This window comes from Anarrhichthys ocellatus, unplaced genomic scaffold (assembly GCF_004355925.1).
Source record: "Anarrhichthys ocellatus isolate YVR2014 unplaced genomic scaffold, GSC_Weel_1.0 scaffold3, whole genome shotgun sequence".
Lineage (NCBI taxonomy): Eukaryota > Metazoa > Chordata > Actinopteri > Perciformes > Anarhichadidae > Anarrhichthys > Anarrhichthys ocellatus.
In genome coordinates this window covers 5,292,910-5,309,669 of record NW_022280033.1, presented here as the reverse complement: position 1 = coordinate 5,309,669, position 16,760 = coordinate 5,292,910, and the positions used below count along the sequence as shown (strand labels likewise).

The window sequence follows — 16,760 nt, the reverse complement described above, 5'->3', positions numbered from 1 at the left end:
TTGAAATACTCAAGTACAGTAGCGTTACAGTACCATTAAATTTAGGACATGCGCGGGCAGTATTGGACCGTGACAAAATCAGAGATGCTATTTGTAAGATACATAAAATATATATAAGTAAAACAAATAAAGTTGCATCAAACAAATAACCTACAAAAAGACTCATAGTCTGGCAGTAAAACATATTAAAAAAAGTTTAAAATGTAGCTATATTTAACAAATTTGCGAGCTGGCATCCTTAAATATTCTAGACAACAGTTGGAAGTATTTCTCCATTGTTGACTTTTAAATCTTTCTTTCTGTCAGGACTGCAGTTGCTGCTTACTCGGCTCGTGAACGTCAACTGACAAAAGTGAATTGTTCTACGGAGCATTGTGACATTCATAGAACGGCCTCATTCTGGAACTCTAATTATGCCATGTTGTATTGTGTTAAACAAAAATCAACACCCTGGTACTAAAGGCCACACATTCCCAAAAATATTGTCACAAAACTAAATTACCCACTCGTACTGTACTTTGTGATTGAGATTTTTCTTTTCTACTGGTATCATATTTTGTAACATGCCATAAAAACTAACGAACAATACAAGGAACCTGCTGTTATTATTCAACGATGTTTTCTGTTTGTTTTTAAATGATTCTGTTTTGTGTCATAATTTGTTGTGATATTAAATCATAATCAGCAGGCTGTAACTTGTGCTGTAAAAGTTATTTGCCGCTTGGGATAAGTGGGGTCCGAGCAGTTTTACGTGGCAGCACTAGAGGGAGCCCTCTACTCAGTCTCCACCGTCTCCTGAGCTCAAATAAATATAGATGTAAAATCCATCACAACTAACTGCAACATGAGGCCAAGGGACTGGTATTCAAATAAGACATGAGTTGTAATAGGAGGGGGGACATTTTTAAAATTTTAAATTCAAATTTAGGAATAATCCCTCAGAAAGTGTCCCAGGTAGAGTAGCTCATCTATACCATGCAAACACACACTGTGCGGTCCACACATCTGGAGTTCAGTGCTGCTCTGGGGGGGTTTCTGTCACTGTTCACTGACTCGCTCTCTAAATTTATCAGGACTTGTATTCATCATGTGTGTCTCTCGTATTTCTGCTGGCCAACAGGACCGACCGGCTAAGAATAGAAGAGCACTGACACAGATTAACAGGGCTGGTCTCTCCCTCTCACTCTTTCTAACAACTAATTATTTTCCAACTGTCGCTCTTACGACCATGAACCTCGTCCTTCTCTGCGTGTGTCTTGACCTTTTCGTATGTTTGACTGGTGACCTCGTCCATTGTAGCGTGTGGAAGACGGGGACAACCTGAAGTTCAAATAAAGAGCAAGCCCAGGTTTGATCTGTATCAGTAAGATGTTTGGTGAGCTTTGAGGGTGTTGTTGTCCTCTCAATTTGGACTGTTTGACCCTTAGTTTCCCAGTAAAACCTTCAAATACTGTTCACAACTGCCTGCAAAAGACACACGTTTACAATCAGGGATATTCCTTGACAATAACTTTTATCTATATGACTTTTATCAATGACAGGAGAGACAAGAGAGTCCTTCAGTGACTCCTAAATGTCACATCTAATCCCGAGATGGAGCAGGAGCTCCAGGATATGTGGGGTTGTCCCACAGAGAGAGAGGGAGAGTTGATCCAGCACACGACAGACACCCAATCACAGCCAGCCAACTAAAGCCCAATTGGCTGATGATGTGCAGGGTTACTTAAGGTTACTTAAGTGTGTCCAGGTCAGAGGAGTTAGAGTTCACAGAGCCATTAACATGGCTGGAGACTTTTGTTCATATTCAAATCTACATCCACATACTTCATTCTAAATAGTCTATTAAAAAGCATATTTATTGGTTTTAACGTCATATCTTCCACAGCAGCAAACTGAGCACCACGCCTCAGCAGCCAACTGTAATCTGGCATTGAATTACAAGGCTTGAAGTAAAAAGCTGCCCACTATTTACGCATCTCTGACAGCAGATAGTCTTTTTCACAATGTCAGAACATAATGCTGGACATGAACAGCTGCGTAAACACATGAAGTGAGTTTACCCACTGAGGTGAAGAGCTTTTATGACATTTTGTTTTGGCAGACATCGTCGCTGAGAGTTAAAACACCATAAAGTTAGCCAGCGGAAAACAACATATCTGCACTTCATCCAGATATCTGGCTCAACACAGGAGATAAGTGTTATCTTGGGCAGTCTGCATGCGAAAGCAAAATGAACCTGAAATGTGGACCTGATAATAGTTAGAGTTCATAGTAATACATCCAATAGTTATCTCAAAATCACAAAGGTCGACCTCAACCTGAAGGTACTGGAAAAGTCAACGTCATCCTCAGGAGACCATGAATGTCTGTATAAAATGTGAGTGTAGTCTGCTGTTGGCAGTGCAGAGACATGTTGAGGAAATGGATCCAATTTCCTCCAAGATTCCTATCTCACATTCTTAGGATGGAAACAATAATGTTAAAGAGTATGTTATTAGTGGATGACAAAAGAAACAAACAGATTGGTCATACTACCCAGTACAACAAGAAAAGAAGTAGTTACACCCTGTCTGTGAATGAGTCAGTCATCTTCTATAGTGACAAATAGAAAGGGAGGTGATTATTAAATAACACCAAAACCACCTAAGATAGATGAACTCACCAGATAAATCAAATGACAGTCAGTTGCTTGGGGTGTTATCAATCAAACTGTATGAAGCGACACACACACACAGCCCTGATGATGACACATTAGCTGAGTTTTTGAGTGTTAAACTTTGATTATTGTACGGCTATTTTTTTTTTAAACTTTAACTTGTAAACTATGAATTCGTTTTTTTAAGATTTGAGGTAACACTATTAAACAACAAACATACATACATATTCTCTTTGTTCCACACTTATTGAAGGCATTTAATATCTTTTGACGAGAAGCAAGAAATAAGCATACAGCTGAACAAAGACAACAATGATGAAGGTCAAATAAACATTTAACTGTAGACATACGTGAATAAAGATAATGACATAATAGGCCTATGTAAAAAAAAAAAGTATAGGCAACAATGAATAACAACATAACATATATATAAGTCAGATTTCTGTCAATTGTAAACAAGAATAAAAAGAGGGGTGGAATATTGATTGATTAATGCAACACGTGTTTTCATATACCTGAAACAACAACAGTGTGTAACTATGAAATAGACTAACTTTACAAAGCCTATAATTTGCAGCAGACTAGTGTCAAAGAAATGAAGGGTGTGTAATGGCTGTGTATTTAAAATAATATGTTCTTCTGATACTTTAAAATATCTTTTGAGTTTCGCTTGTGTGAAATTAACTGAATAGCTTGCATACTAGTGCGGAGGACGGACTACACTCAGCTGCAGCAGCCTCGGGGCGGCAGACAGCGTGAGAAGAAAAAGAAAGCTCCTTTGACGTCAGCCACGTTAGGTTTCATTTAGTCCAAGATGGCGGAGGTGAGCGGGTTGAGGAGCAGAAATTACTTCGAGCCCAACTGCAAAAGCCGAGGCATTGACGAAGGTAAACCGTTGTTGATCTTGTCGAGTGGATGTGTGACAGTGAAGCGATTAAGGAGTGAGGAGCTGAGGAGCGAGGGGGGATTAAAACAATGGACTTTTGCTTCGATCGTCTTTGTCTTTTCTGAACTCGCTTTTCCGTTACAGCCTCTGTTTTCATTTGGTGTTGTGAAAAATATGGTACCCCGTGTCGGACTGTGTCTCCTCCAACGTTAGTCTGCAAACATAGTGTCAACACAGTCTAAACTGTGTTTTAAAATTAACGTTGAAGCAGAAACGTGTTGCCGGCGTGTGTTTTCGCTTTGTCATAACATGTTTTTCCCTCGTTAACTCGAGTGAAACCGATTCTGGCTCGGGTACCAAATTCACCCGCGACACCTGTCGGCTCATTTGTCCGGACCGTCACTTTCACCTGGCGGCTCGTGAACGAGGAGCTGCACTAGTCACAGCTGTATTGGCTTCAAGTGCACGTGTTTGTGAAGTTTTGGAGCAGCTCGCTCTGTGCTGCACCAGTTTTCTGTTCAGTCCAACTTAAACACAACACGTTAATCTTCTTCATGGCACTAATGACTCTGGGATATATTTAAATGCTCTATTATTAGTCTGTTCAGTTCTCCAGCAGACGTATTAACGTTAAACGGCTAATGTTGTCCTCTGAACATGTATTATTATTATTATTTATGTAAACCATAGTCATTAACACACTGTTGACTGATGCTAAAATTAACACGTTACATCTGATGCTGATATTTCTTGCATTGAATTTGCTTTTTAAATGAAATGTGTTAACTATTTCTTTTTTTAAATATCTCGATCAGGGTTTCTTTTCCACTAAATGTACAGTTAATTTGGTAAATCAGCAACGATTCATGTTCCCATCTGTGACAAACGGTGCCGTCGTTAAATTAGATTTAAAGCGGTATTGGGGGGGGGAAATGGGGCTACTGCCAGCACCTTGTTTATATTGAGTAGTTGATTGACTGAAGTTGGCAACTTAAATATCAGTAATTTTGATTATCGATCAATCATCAGTGAGTTGTTTAAATGAGCAAAAATGTCAGAAAAATTCACATCATTTCAAACTTTTTTTTGAGGTGTTCATAGCTAATTCTCAGCACACTCAATGTTATTGTAACCTTTCTCTCACCCTTGTACAGACTCGTAAACGGTTTGTCAGTCTCCCCAAAGTTCCTCACTGAGATACTTTTTATCACGATAACCTTTATGTCTACTTTCATACGGACCAGCTGACTCTGTGGCAACAGCATTCACTGAGTGCGGCTGCTCTTAGTCTGCACTTTGTCCTCACGGACTACTGATCGGTCTGCTTGCTGCTGCTGAACATTTGCCCTCCTTGACTCTTGTCCAGAGAGGCCGTGGCAGGTTGTCTATTGGTGCGGCTGTGCATGAAAGTCATTGTAACTGCATCTACAGCGGATGATTCGTCTGCTTTCGTTAACTCAAACTCTGCAGTGTCTTTGTCTTGACATATAATAAACCTATATAGCCAGTGGTCACTCAAAATATTAATTTTCTCCAAATAATTAAGAATGCATATAGCCTGGATGTGACATGCGGGTGTTGAAACCCTGCTTGAGAAGCACTGGTATTAATAATCAGTCTTGCAACAGTAGAGAAACGACTCCAGCATGAATTTCTCAATGCTTAAACTGTCAGTGTTCTCTCCTACGATCCAAAATGTGGTTTAAGAAAAAAAGACGGCATCAGCAAATATTTATTTACATCTTGCTTGCGGTGTATTTGTCACCGTCTAACTCGCAGCAGTGGTGACATTTTCCTCGCATGCTTCAGCTTCACTCCCAAAGGTTTGTTTGGGGGTCTTCATTCCTATGAAGCCTCCCGTTTAAGTCAAGTGGTCTGTGGATTTATCAGTCTGCCTCAGATATAGTCCAGGGGAAGAGAGATGCAGTGCTGCGATGTAGGACCGGCCTGCACTCTGTTCCTGCCATGCATAGTTAAAGATAGACCCCACACTTGTGTGATGCTTTGTGTGCTCTACAAACTCATCTTATCCCCTCACAACTTTGTGTGTGTAACACTGTGCAGAGAAAATATAATGTAGGCCAGTTAACATCTGCTCAGTGGCTCCATGATAAGAGGTGAAGTAGCTAATTTTAGTTCTGCCCTCGTTTGCTGCGAGCTGAGGCTGAAGGACAGTGCCACTTTATCAGAGTGTAGCGGCGAAGGTGCATATCAGCAAAGATAATACGTTTTCACCGGCTGTTGTGCTTCCTTGCATGCTTATTGTGTTCTCCTCGCGGTCCCAGCAGAATGGTGTCTTTGTGTGGGTCCCCTTTGAGCCACTTCATCCTGCTGAGAGCTGCTCTGGACTCGGATGTGGTCCTGCACGGCCTCAGACTGATGAAGTCCGCTAGGCTAATTTGTGTGCGGAGAGCAGATTACTGTATGGCTAGATTACTGCTCCGTGCATACGGACCAGCAGAGCTTTTCTTTTGGTGGATTTGCAGCGACTACAGAGTTGATCTCGTGGATGCCCCATTTCCAGTTGTCCTATTTGAGGGACTCACAACAGCCCTCCTTCTTTCTTTAAAGTGGCCCAGTGCTGGTGCCTGGATTCAGACAAGCTAGCATTACCACCACTTAAAAGTACATAAAAAAAAACACACAGCATTACAACTACGATGTGTAATCTACTTTGAGTTGTGGAAGAAAATATCAAAAAATGAGTTTGAGGATCATCGACTAGAACTTGACGTTGATAGTTGAGGCAGCTGATAGTCAGTAAAAGTAAGAGATGGTGTTATTGATCCGGTTTGTTGTTGTTTTTGTCTCCCCTGTCACTGGTTCCGTAGCTTTAGACCAGCAGATAGACGGCGCTTGTTGGAGATTACCTACTGATGTACTTGTGGAAAGAAAGGTGTGGCCTCTAGCTTGTGTGTTTGCTGCTGATGTAGCTCACTACCTGGGGACACGTTTGTGATAAACTGGTTGGTACAGCTTCATGCCCTCTTCCTGTGTCAACCACACATGGCACCGCTGTCGTTGCTCTCTGTAGTGAACAATGGAGACATTTGGTTTGGATGTCTACACCGGTAGAGTGAAATAATTTGGTTCTACTTGCTTGACGTAGATGACGTAGCAACGTTTTATTCTATGCCGTAATAGTTCTCACTGTTGGAAACAGGTGGAGTGTCCAGGGTGTGTCTTTTGTCCCTGCACTTCTTCAGATGAGTAAGTGAATGAGGACGTCAGTGACTTGCATGCAGGTCCAGCGTGTCCATCAAGGGATGGGTCCTGCTGATTTGAATGTGGAGAGAGTCACTGTGGTGTGGTTGACTGGCCAGTCATTTGAAATATTTGAATGACCAATGATTAATGCTAGTTGTCCTACTTGTTCAGTGGCATGCTTATGGCCGATGGAATGCCACTTTCAGTTTGTGCTGCAGGGGATCATCTTAATCCTGTACCAGGGATTAATTCTACACCTGGGGGGTGTATTTACTTCTGCACAGAAAAGCAGGAAACTGGATCAACAGTCGTATTGTAAATGTTTGTTCAAGCAGCTTCATTTGTGAATAATGCTTCATAGAGTTCTGAACACTACAATGTAACGCTACCAAGACGAGCTACCCGTCTGCGTGCCTCAGTTTGTGGTTCAGCAGACTTTTACTGCAGTTGTTACTGTGACAGGAAGGATGGTATCTTACAGTTCTAGAGGCAACATACTGGATACTTAAAAAGAAAGTACTTTCATAGAAACCGGCTGAGATGAAGAATGTGAAAACGCTGTCCCCTTAATTAACTTATTTTTCTTCTGTCTTTTTTTTTTTGGCTGGCCCTTTGTGATTTTCAGGCTATTTTTGAGCTTGACCTAGATGGGCCGACCAGAGTGGATGACAGTATTTAGCTGGAAAGATCTACAATATGACCGCATGGAGGGCATTTCTCCTTCTCTTAAACTTCTCCAAACTTATGACGATGAAACCCGGTGGTGTTTGATCTTAAACACATAAACCCCGCCTCCACATCTTGCTCCTCACTTTACGCCCGTTGTCTTGTACAACAACACGCAGCATGACGTTATCTAAACGGTGTAATTTAATCTTTTTCTCTCTACTTTGTCCGGTTATCTAAAGGCTTGAGTGGTATGGAAGATGTCCCCATTCATCGGCACAAGCAGAGGCCTCCTTTAGCCCGGCCCGACGACCTGGAGGATGAACTGCTCCCCAGGACCACCGTCTCAAACTCGGGCAAAAAAGCCAAGCTCACCCCCTCACCAGACGAGTTTGTGGAAGGAGAGGTAAAGTGGTTGCTGTATTTCCAACATTAAGCTAAGATTTATCTACGAGAAATCTCTGTGTCTTGTACAACAGGCTCCTGAATGTCTTCACCTTATTTCCCCCCCCGCAGACGCTTTAATTGCTGATCTCAGCGTTGTTATTTTCAGTTCCCCGTTTCCTCCGTGCAACCTGCCTCATCATCATTATAACGACCTAAATGCTTTCCTGATGCCAGAGAAAGCCACTGATTGATTGCAAACTCATGTCTTCAGGCTGCTGTGATGGAGGAGGAGGAGGAGGAGGAGGAGGAAGAGGAGAAGGCCAGGCCCATCCAGATCGTCGTGGCCAACGAGGACGAGCACAGCTTCGAGCTGGACGCCGCGGCGCTGGAGCAGATCCTGCTGCAGGACCACGTGAAGGACCTGAACGTGGTGGTGGTGTCGGTGGCCGGGGCCTTCCGCAAGGGCAAGTCCTTCCTGCTGGACTTCATGCTGCGCTACATGCACAGTCAGGTGAGATCAATCAATCAATCATCTCCTGCTGATGGCGTGTTTACATGAGCTCAGTAAACATAACTCCTCCTGCGCTTTAATATTGTGTAACATTCACAGGCAGTAGAGATTGTGAAAACAGGTGGGCTGGATGAAGTAGAGCAGACGGGGTTACAACCAGCACAGACAAGTGCGTCTTGTTCGGTCTCATCCTGAGAAAGTGACTCAACCAGGTGACTAACACGTGCAGCGTCAACGCGGCGCGGTGGTTTAACTGGTCTCCACCTTCTGGGAAGGTGAACGTCACCATATTTATGTTTCATAATAAGAGTTTTGGAACCTTTTTAATGTAATAATAATATAAGCGTTTCGGTCCAATACACCTAATTTCCCTGTGTGGTTACTGGCCTTTTATATAATATCTGTAAATATGAATAACACCAAGTGGTACATTACACGCACGCACGCACACACACACACACACACTCTCTCTTGAGCTCTAACAACTGTGTGTATCAACAACAACTAGTCTTTCAGAAGCAGCCAGGATCACCTTACACTCACTTGCACATACTCTCTCTGAGACACACACACACACCCGTAAAGAGGGAGGAATGTTTCTCTCACAGCTGTTATGAATGTTTTCATTCATGCAAGTTTGACCGGATCTGCACATGCTCACATTTTCCCCTGAATACTGATATTGTTTCTTTGGACTCTTGATATTCAGTTCCATCCAGAGGTTAATGTTGCAAACATCAGCTGTCACAGTCGTGTGTGTTCATCTGTTGTTATTGGACTGCAGCTGCACGTTCTCATCAAGTGACGAGCTGCATTCCTGCTCTGTAGTGACGAGGCCTTCAGCACAGACATTGTGTCGTGCACACCAAGAATCAGTGTTCTCGCAGTCTTTGCCTTGCAAATCAGGTATTTGCTTGGCCGGTGAGGCTTGTTGGCGCACCTCCTATTTATGGTCTGTGGATTTCCTCACATGTCGGCTGGAAACAAAAACAAGGTCACAACGTGCTGCTTTAATTTCACCTTTTTTTTTTTTTTTTTAAAGTCATAACACTTATTTTGAATGAGGGCCTTTTAATGATCCGTAAAAAACAAAAGACTGACAAGATAAACATTACATAAAGCCTTGTGCTGCAGCATATTCTTGTTTCTGTGTGACTCAATCAGTGTCTCCGAGTGATTTGTTGACACCTGTTACTCTGTACACTGTAAAAACACGAGGACGATGGTATGACTTGTGATGCTACAGTGTCCTGTGGTGGTTTAAGTCAGCTATCAAGAAAGAACGGAAGAGTTCTCTCTCTCTCTCTCTCTCTCAACCCTTTTTTTTCTGTCCCAACCCATTTTCTCATCTCTTCTTCTATTCCTCTTTCCTCTCGTCGTGCCCTATCCTCGTCTCCTCTATCCTCGTCTCCTCCTTCTTACCTTCAGCAACAACCGAGTGCGTCGTGGATTGGAGGTGATGATGAGCCCCTCACAGGGTTCACCTGGAGAGGGGGCTGCGAGAGGGAAACCACAGGAATTCAGATCTGGAGCGAAGTCTTTGTGGTCGAAAAGCCTGATGGCAGCAAGGTAGACGGTGATCAAACAAACAGTACAATAAGTCCTTATGAGCTTCATCCTCACATGAAGCTCATAAGGAACCTGCTGCAGATCAGATTTCTGTGTTTTAACACTGTAAACATTAAACATAAATACCCTACTTGGCCGACAGGCTGCAGTATTTTACATCTCTTGCATCTCTTGTCAACAGGTCGCTGTGCTCCTCGTGGACACTCAGGGAGCTTTTGACAGCCAGTCCACCATAAAGGACTGTGCTACTGTGTTTGCCCTCAGCACCATGACCAGCTCTGTACAGGTGGGACTTAAACAGCTTGTGTTGTCTGGTGTAAATATGCTGTTGCTTCTTCTTTCACTTACAATGTCGTCCCATGTTGTGTTTCTTCTTTTTGTTTTTCAGGTGTACAACCTCACCCAGAACATCCAGGAGGACGACCTGCAGCATCTGCAGGTTGGTGTTACGTCGTCTCCTCATCTGGGAAAATAGCACCAAAGTTACAGTGACTCCTGTTACCGGATCATCAACTTTGATTTTCCTCTCACATTCAGCTCTTCACAGAATATGGCCGCCTGGCAATGGAAGAGATCTACCTAAAACCTTTCCAGGTACAGACTGTGAACATGCATGTCATCTGAATGCTATATAGAACATGCATCATGTCCATAGAGTGATATTATATTAAATAAGTAGCTGCACAGCAAAGCATGTAGTTTTATAATAATAATATTAGGAGATTATTAACATATCTGTAGAATTGAAACAATAAGGGTTAAAACTGTTTCAGTCGCTGATGTTTCTGATTCGGGACTGGTGTTATCCTTATGAGCACAACTACGGACTGGAAGGAGGCAACAACTTCCTGAACAAAAGACTACAAGTGAGAATCTTTATTCATTTTATTTTTTTAACAATTTGAAAATGCAGATTTGTTTTTTTGTTGATACTGGACTATTTTTCCTACCCTGACCTTTCTACACATTGTTGAAGACGTGTATGCAGCCAGTCACACACTCGCTGCTCCTGTCAGACACACCACACCTCTTTTTACTTATCTCATCGTGTGTGGGTGTGGGTGTGGGTGTGGGTGTGGGTTTACACGCTCCACACATCAGTCAATGACGAGAGAAGAAAAGGCACACTTTCACTGTGAGTCAATTGTTGTCTGCTGACTCAGGTGAAACAGCACCAGCACGAGGAGCTGCAGAATGTGAGGAAGCACATCCACTCCTGCTTCTCAAATATCGACTGCTTCCTGCTGCCACATCCGGGCCTCAAGGTGGCCACCAACCGGTACTTTGACGGCAGGCTGAGAGGTGAGAAGAACATGAACTAATAACAAAGACGAGTGATGGCTGAAGCATGCTGGACTGAAATGTCACGTTTCAGAGGACAATCAACAATCGAGGTGTGTGTGTGTGTGTTTTTCAGACATCGATAGTGATTTTAAGAGGGCGCTGGCCAGACTGGTACCTCTCCTCCTGGCCCCAGACCGCCTGGTGGAAAAGGAGATCGGAGGCAACAAAGTCACCTGCAGAGACCTCCTGGAGTACTTCAAGGTCCTGCAAGATTTTATTAAAACCAACAAAAAAAGACAAACAAAAGCTTGAGGGTGCATAAACAGCACAAAATTGTTTCGGGTGTTTTGCCACAGTACATGTCAACAATGTCCCGTAGATAAAAAGAAAAAACAATCCAAGTTTAGTCGCTGCACGGACACACAACACGTGTACGATATGTCCCCCAGGCTGTTGACTTCCTGTGTCATCTTCATTGTTCAGGAATCACTGGTGTGATAAACTGTATTATTTTCCATTCCTGCAGGCTTACATAAAGATCTACCAAGGGGAGGAACTGCCTCACCCGAAGTCCATGCTGCAGGTTAGTCGCCGTCTGAGGGATCCTATCAAGTACGGCTCACACTTTTTGTTTTTTATCTTGAACCTCATCGTCTTCTCCTGTTTGTCAGGCGACAGCAGAAGCCAACAACTTGACAGCTGTGGCAGGAGCCAAGGACATGTACGGCAAGAACATGGAGCTGGTGAGCACGTGTTTATCTTTCAGTCGTCATGAGTTATCATCGGAGGGGGGAGGTGTTATGTTTACAAGCAGCTTGTGGCACACTAACGGGAGTCATTTTAATTATTTAAGCTCTAATAAAAATCTTCCAAAATGGGCCCTAATGCCCGTGCAGCTGGAGTCGTCTTCATCTCTTCCTCCATCGTTTTCAGGTCTGCGGCGGGGACAAGCCGTACATCGCCCCGGCCGACCTGGAGCGCTGCCACGAGGAGTTCCTCGAGCACTCGGTGCGTCACTTCTGCTCCGTGAAGAAAATGGGCGGAGCCGAGTTCTGCCAGCGCTACCAGAACCAGCTCGAGTCCGAGCTGGGCGAGGCCTACGCCAACTTCTCGAAGCACAATGACGGCAAGAACATCTTCTACACGGCGCGCACGCCCGCCACGCTTTTCGCCGTCATGTTTGTCACCTACGTGGTGTCCGGGCTGACGGGCTTCATCGGCCTGAGCACCTTGGCGTCGCTGGCTAACCTGATCATGGGCGTGGCGCTGCTGTCGCTCTGCGCCTGGGCCTATGTGAAGTACTCTGGAGAGTTTCGGGAGGTGGGGACGCTGATAGATCTGGTGGCCGAGACAATCTGGGAACAGGTGGGTCCTGTGTGTGTGTGTGTGTGTGTGTGTGTGTGTGTGTGTGTGTGTGTGTCCACCAAGAACAGTTATTGTGTGGCAGGAAATGGGTGGAATTTGGTTTGAATGGTAAGTTGGCATATAGGTATTTTGAGTTATATCCGGTACTTTAAGCTACAACTGATACACTTTAACATCAATGTTTTTCAACAGAAAAGGTCTGTAAATAGGAAATGTGTCGGATATCAAACCATAAATAATCTTCTGTAATCACATATTGCACTTCAGAAATGCCAAAGATATATAAGTTTGTATAACAGACAAAATGTCCATGACATTAGGTCTCAAACTAAGTTAAAGTCTAAGAGTATCTAATGTCAAAGCCCACAGTGATGTCTTCAGGTTGTCACTGAGCAACAAATCATCACATTTCAGAAGCTGGAAGCAAATCTTCCTTTGTGCTTGATGGGTAATTCAAATTATTAATCAGTTATAATAAAATAGTTGGCAATCCTCTTGGTGGTGGACTTGTTTGTTACAGAGTTTGTCGACCAGAGAGCACTGACGAAGATGTCCCATTCAAAACGTATACTTCCTGGTTATGGCCATTTAGCAGCTAATATATTGTTGTTTATTTTACTATTGTTGTCAAAGCTTAAGACAAGATTCACATTACGTTTTTAAGTGATTGACATTTTAATCGCATTTTCTTTTCTCCAAATGAATACAAATATAAAGTGTTTTATTTAGTGTTCCTGCCGGTGGTTTCTGTTGTAGTTTAGTTTCTGTGGTTTAAAAAGGGAAACAAGAATCCTTCCATCAGTTTTAATTTAAATTCCTTCTGTCCGCTGCATGTTTATGATTGTCTTCACATTCGTCTCACGAACTCTTAAATCACCTTCCAGCGCTCCGTCCACACTGAAACTCCATCAGCAGCCTCTGTTATTTGCTCCATCGGTTGTTGTCCTGCAGACTCGGATATAGAGTCGGGGTGTTTCTGTGTTTATCTATTTAATCTAGTTTCATGAATGTTTGCGATTCAACACAGAGGCAGCCCTTGTGTCTCCTCTGACTTCTCCTTCCTTCCTCTGCTTCTGTGTCTCCTCCTCCCTCTCTGCTTCACAGAAGACAGTGAGAAAGGTGAGAGCTGTTGGTTCTCTGATCTTCTGTTCTCAACATCATTTCCTTTCCTTTTCCTTTCTCCACCTCCTGCGGCCGGTCTCCCTGTTTCTCTTTTGTTTTGTTTGTAAGGCTCAACATCTACCCAGTTTTCTCATCTTTTCATCTTTTCTTTTCTAACCTTCTTTATTTCTCCTGAATCTGGATCGATCTTTTTTTCTTTCCCCCTTCCTCTTCCTGTCAGTTCCTCGTTTTAACTCTCCCGTTCCTCCCTGCTGTCCTCTCAGGTGTTTTCCAAACTTTTGGAGCCTGTCGGGAGGCGCCTGGCTTGGCCCGTCTCTCTCCTCTCTTCATTCCCATCAGGAGCGCCGCTGGGCCTCGGAGCTCCGTCTGCTCTCAACAACAACTACAAGAAGATGAAGTAGCTGCCGGCCGGTGTTACAGACTGTCCATCTTCCTTTTTCATATCAAAACGTGTGCAGTTTGCTGGCTTCTTGATAGTTACTTTTCAGTCCAATGGTGCTGGATTCTTATACTTTAACGCGTGGACACTGACGGGCCAGACCCATCTCAGGATCTCAAAGACGTAACGCCGGCCCAAACGGTTGTTAATTATCTTGGATGATTGATTTCTGTTTATTTCAGTTGAAGAGGTTTTGTGAATCTTGGGTTTCTTTATTTTACTTTAAATGTTTTTCTTCCCTAACCTGCTTTCTTTCAGTTTCTTTGTCCCCTTTATGGATACTTTTGTCTTTTAGGCTAATTAACGTGGTTTGTTCTCACACAAATTCCTCTTTCTGTCTCTCCTCCTGCAGCTTTTGAAGCCACTAAGTGAACATTATATGGAAGACACCGTCAGACAGACGGTGGTTAACTCCATCAGAGCCAGCTTGACAGAACCGGGCTCGCAGCACACCAAGTTAAAGACTCACTGATGCAATTCCTCCTCATCTTCATCACCCTCCTGCCCACTCGCCCAATGTGTTCAATCCTAGAACTGTGGAACTAGTTCAACACCAAAGCTGACCCTCTTTTAACCCCCCCCCAAACATCCATCGTCACCCCATGGCTGCCCCCATCTTCATCTGCTGTGGACCTGCTCTTCATCGCCCCCCAGTGCCTCAGAGCAGGAACTGCATGTTCACGAGAGGACGGAGAGAAGCCGGTAACGTCGCCAAAACCGGACCTGAAGGACTGTCCTCTTCTCCAGTGTGCCATGCTGTGATAGATGTGTCTTTTATTGTAGGCTGTCACACACACACACACACACACACACACACACATATGCTGGTAGCGGACTGCACTCGCTTCAGGATTGAGCTGCAATTCAGGGAAAACTGACACCGCTGTGGGCAGCTGTTGTCACCAATGGATGCAAACTGAAACACTTTTCTGTGCATTTAATCGTCTTGTCTTACAAGTCAGAGCTCGGTTTACTTTCTCTTCAGCCTGTTAATGAACGTTTCCTACAAGCACAAGTGACTATCGACTAATGGTGAGGTGATTGTCGAGTCTGTTATATTTCAGTATAATCAGGAAATGGATTTTATTGATTTATGAATTGAAAGTAAATTGAAAATCCTGTCCTGGACGAGCTGGAGAGACATTTAACTTTTTATTTTCCAGTCCGTCTTCTACAAATCTGAACCGTGTAGAACGTTTCTTCTTCTTCTGACATGCTACGAGCTCAGCTGCCTGACTCCATTCATTCAGTTCCTCTCAATAAGTGTGGAAGGTTAACCCGGTACCATCATCCCACGCTGGGCTCAGGTTGCTTCTAGACGTCCGCACGTCTTTCCCTTTAATATGTTGTGATTGTAATGGTGAAGAGAACTGTAGGAAGCCTCGAGCTTTGAAGTGTTTTTTTAAATTAGGACTAATGTTTTATCTGGCCTTCAGTGTTTGGCCCTCTGCATGGTGTTAAGAGCTACTGTGTCGTAGCATTAAACTAGCTAATGGCTTTTACAGCCACGGTGTCTGTAGTTAAGTAGCCAGGGAGGACTTTCATGTTGAACCATTTTCTCTTCCACTGCATTTTTTTTTTTTTTTTTTTTTTTTTTTTTTTTAAAGCTGCACTAGAAGGTTTCCCTCACAGGTTTAAGACTTTGATTCTTGATTTTAGGAGCCTTATTTAGTTGGAGCTCAAACTCCTATTACATCTTTTAATGGGTTAGTTAAACATTTTGGAAAATACGCTCATTTGCTTTCTTGAGTCAGTTAAATTTATATCATCTCTGTAGGCTGAATATACAGCCAGCAGGGGGAACAGCCTAAAGCAGCAGCAGCTTAAAAGCTCAATAAACACGGAATATCTTGTTTGTTAAAGTCATACACGAACCAAAGTGCTGTTTGCCCCTTTTTCCAATCGTTATGCTAAGCTAACTGGCTCCAGCCTCATCTTCCTGTTTAACTCTGTAACAAAGTGAAACGGCGTATCTCCCAAAACTGTTGAGCTGTTTTCTCTCTGAGCTTTCTCTTTTTGTTGATTCCATCCACATTATTTCTCACCTCAGTCTCACACTGTACAGTCTCTTCTTCTGTGATCACATACGCAAATCGGGCATGTTGTTGGATTCAATATTTAAATAAACTTTGTATACATTTTATAGTGAATCAGTTGACAATTTGCTGTTTTCTTGCTCAACTTAACAGTCTGGTTTGTTTAAGAATAAGTTGCTGCTGTAGGGTTTACGTTAGTTTACATCCGTTTCATGAGGATGCATGTTAATAGAAACACGTGGTGTGAATATTTGGATTCTGATAGGAAAATCTTTTGATTGTGACGAGTGGGTCGGAGACAATGTATTGTCTGCCTTTTAAAGATATCTCCGGTAATTTATTTTTGAATAAATCATCAATTCAATTCTCGTGGCTCCTTTTTTGTCTTTATTTTAGGGGATTGTTTCTGGGGAAAAGAATCGTGTTAAACAAACGGCCAAAAAAGCAATTTTAACCTTTTAGCTGTACAGTTTTTCTCTATTAACACAATTCTCAAGATCTATGCCTCTTGTCTCTAAACCAGCTCTTCAGAATACCAAACCCTGCAGGAGAAAACTGTCATGGGAAATCTAAGTCTAATATTTAGAACAGTGTTACTGTAAAGTAGCACTAATGCTCTCTGAGCAGAGTGG

At 43.1% G+C, this 16,760-nt stretch overlaps 1 protein-coding gene across 3 annotated transcripts; it reads left to right on the top strand.

Moving 5' to 3' along the window:
* The first annotated feature begins 3,439 nt into the window (after positions 1-3,439).
* atl2 (atlastin GTPase 2) lies at positions 3,440-16,492 on the top strand. Of its 3 annotated transcripts, XM_031873936.1 has the most exons (16): positions 3,440-3,543; positions 7,658-7,821; positions 8,074-8,313; positions 9,742-9,882; positions 10,064-10,168; positions 10,271-10,321; positions 10,420-10,476; positions 10,656-10,748; positions 11,046-11,184; positions 11,300-11,427; positions 11,693-11,749; positions 11,838-11,909; positions 12,100-12,531; positions 13,636-13,650; positions 13,917-14,233; positions 14,445-14,533. In XM_031873936.1, the coding sequence occupies exons 1-15, from the start codon at positions 3,471-3,473 to the stop codon at positions 14,052-14,054; spliced, it is 1,905 nt and encodes a 634-aa protein (XP_031729796.1). In that variant the 5' UTR covers positions 3,440-3,470; the 3' UTR covers positions 14,055-14,233; positions 14,445-14,533. The 3 variants fall into 3 exon arrangements, with proteins under 3 accessions (XP_031729796.1, XP_031729802.1, XP_031729788.1); XM_031873942.1 differs by lacking the exons at positions 13,636-13,650; positions 13,917-14,233 and having other exon boundaries at positions 14,445-16,492; XM_031873928.1 differs by lacking the exon at positions 14,445-14,533 and having other exon boundaries at positions 13,636-14,008.
* Positions 16,493-16,760: the final 268 nt, after the last annotated feature.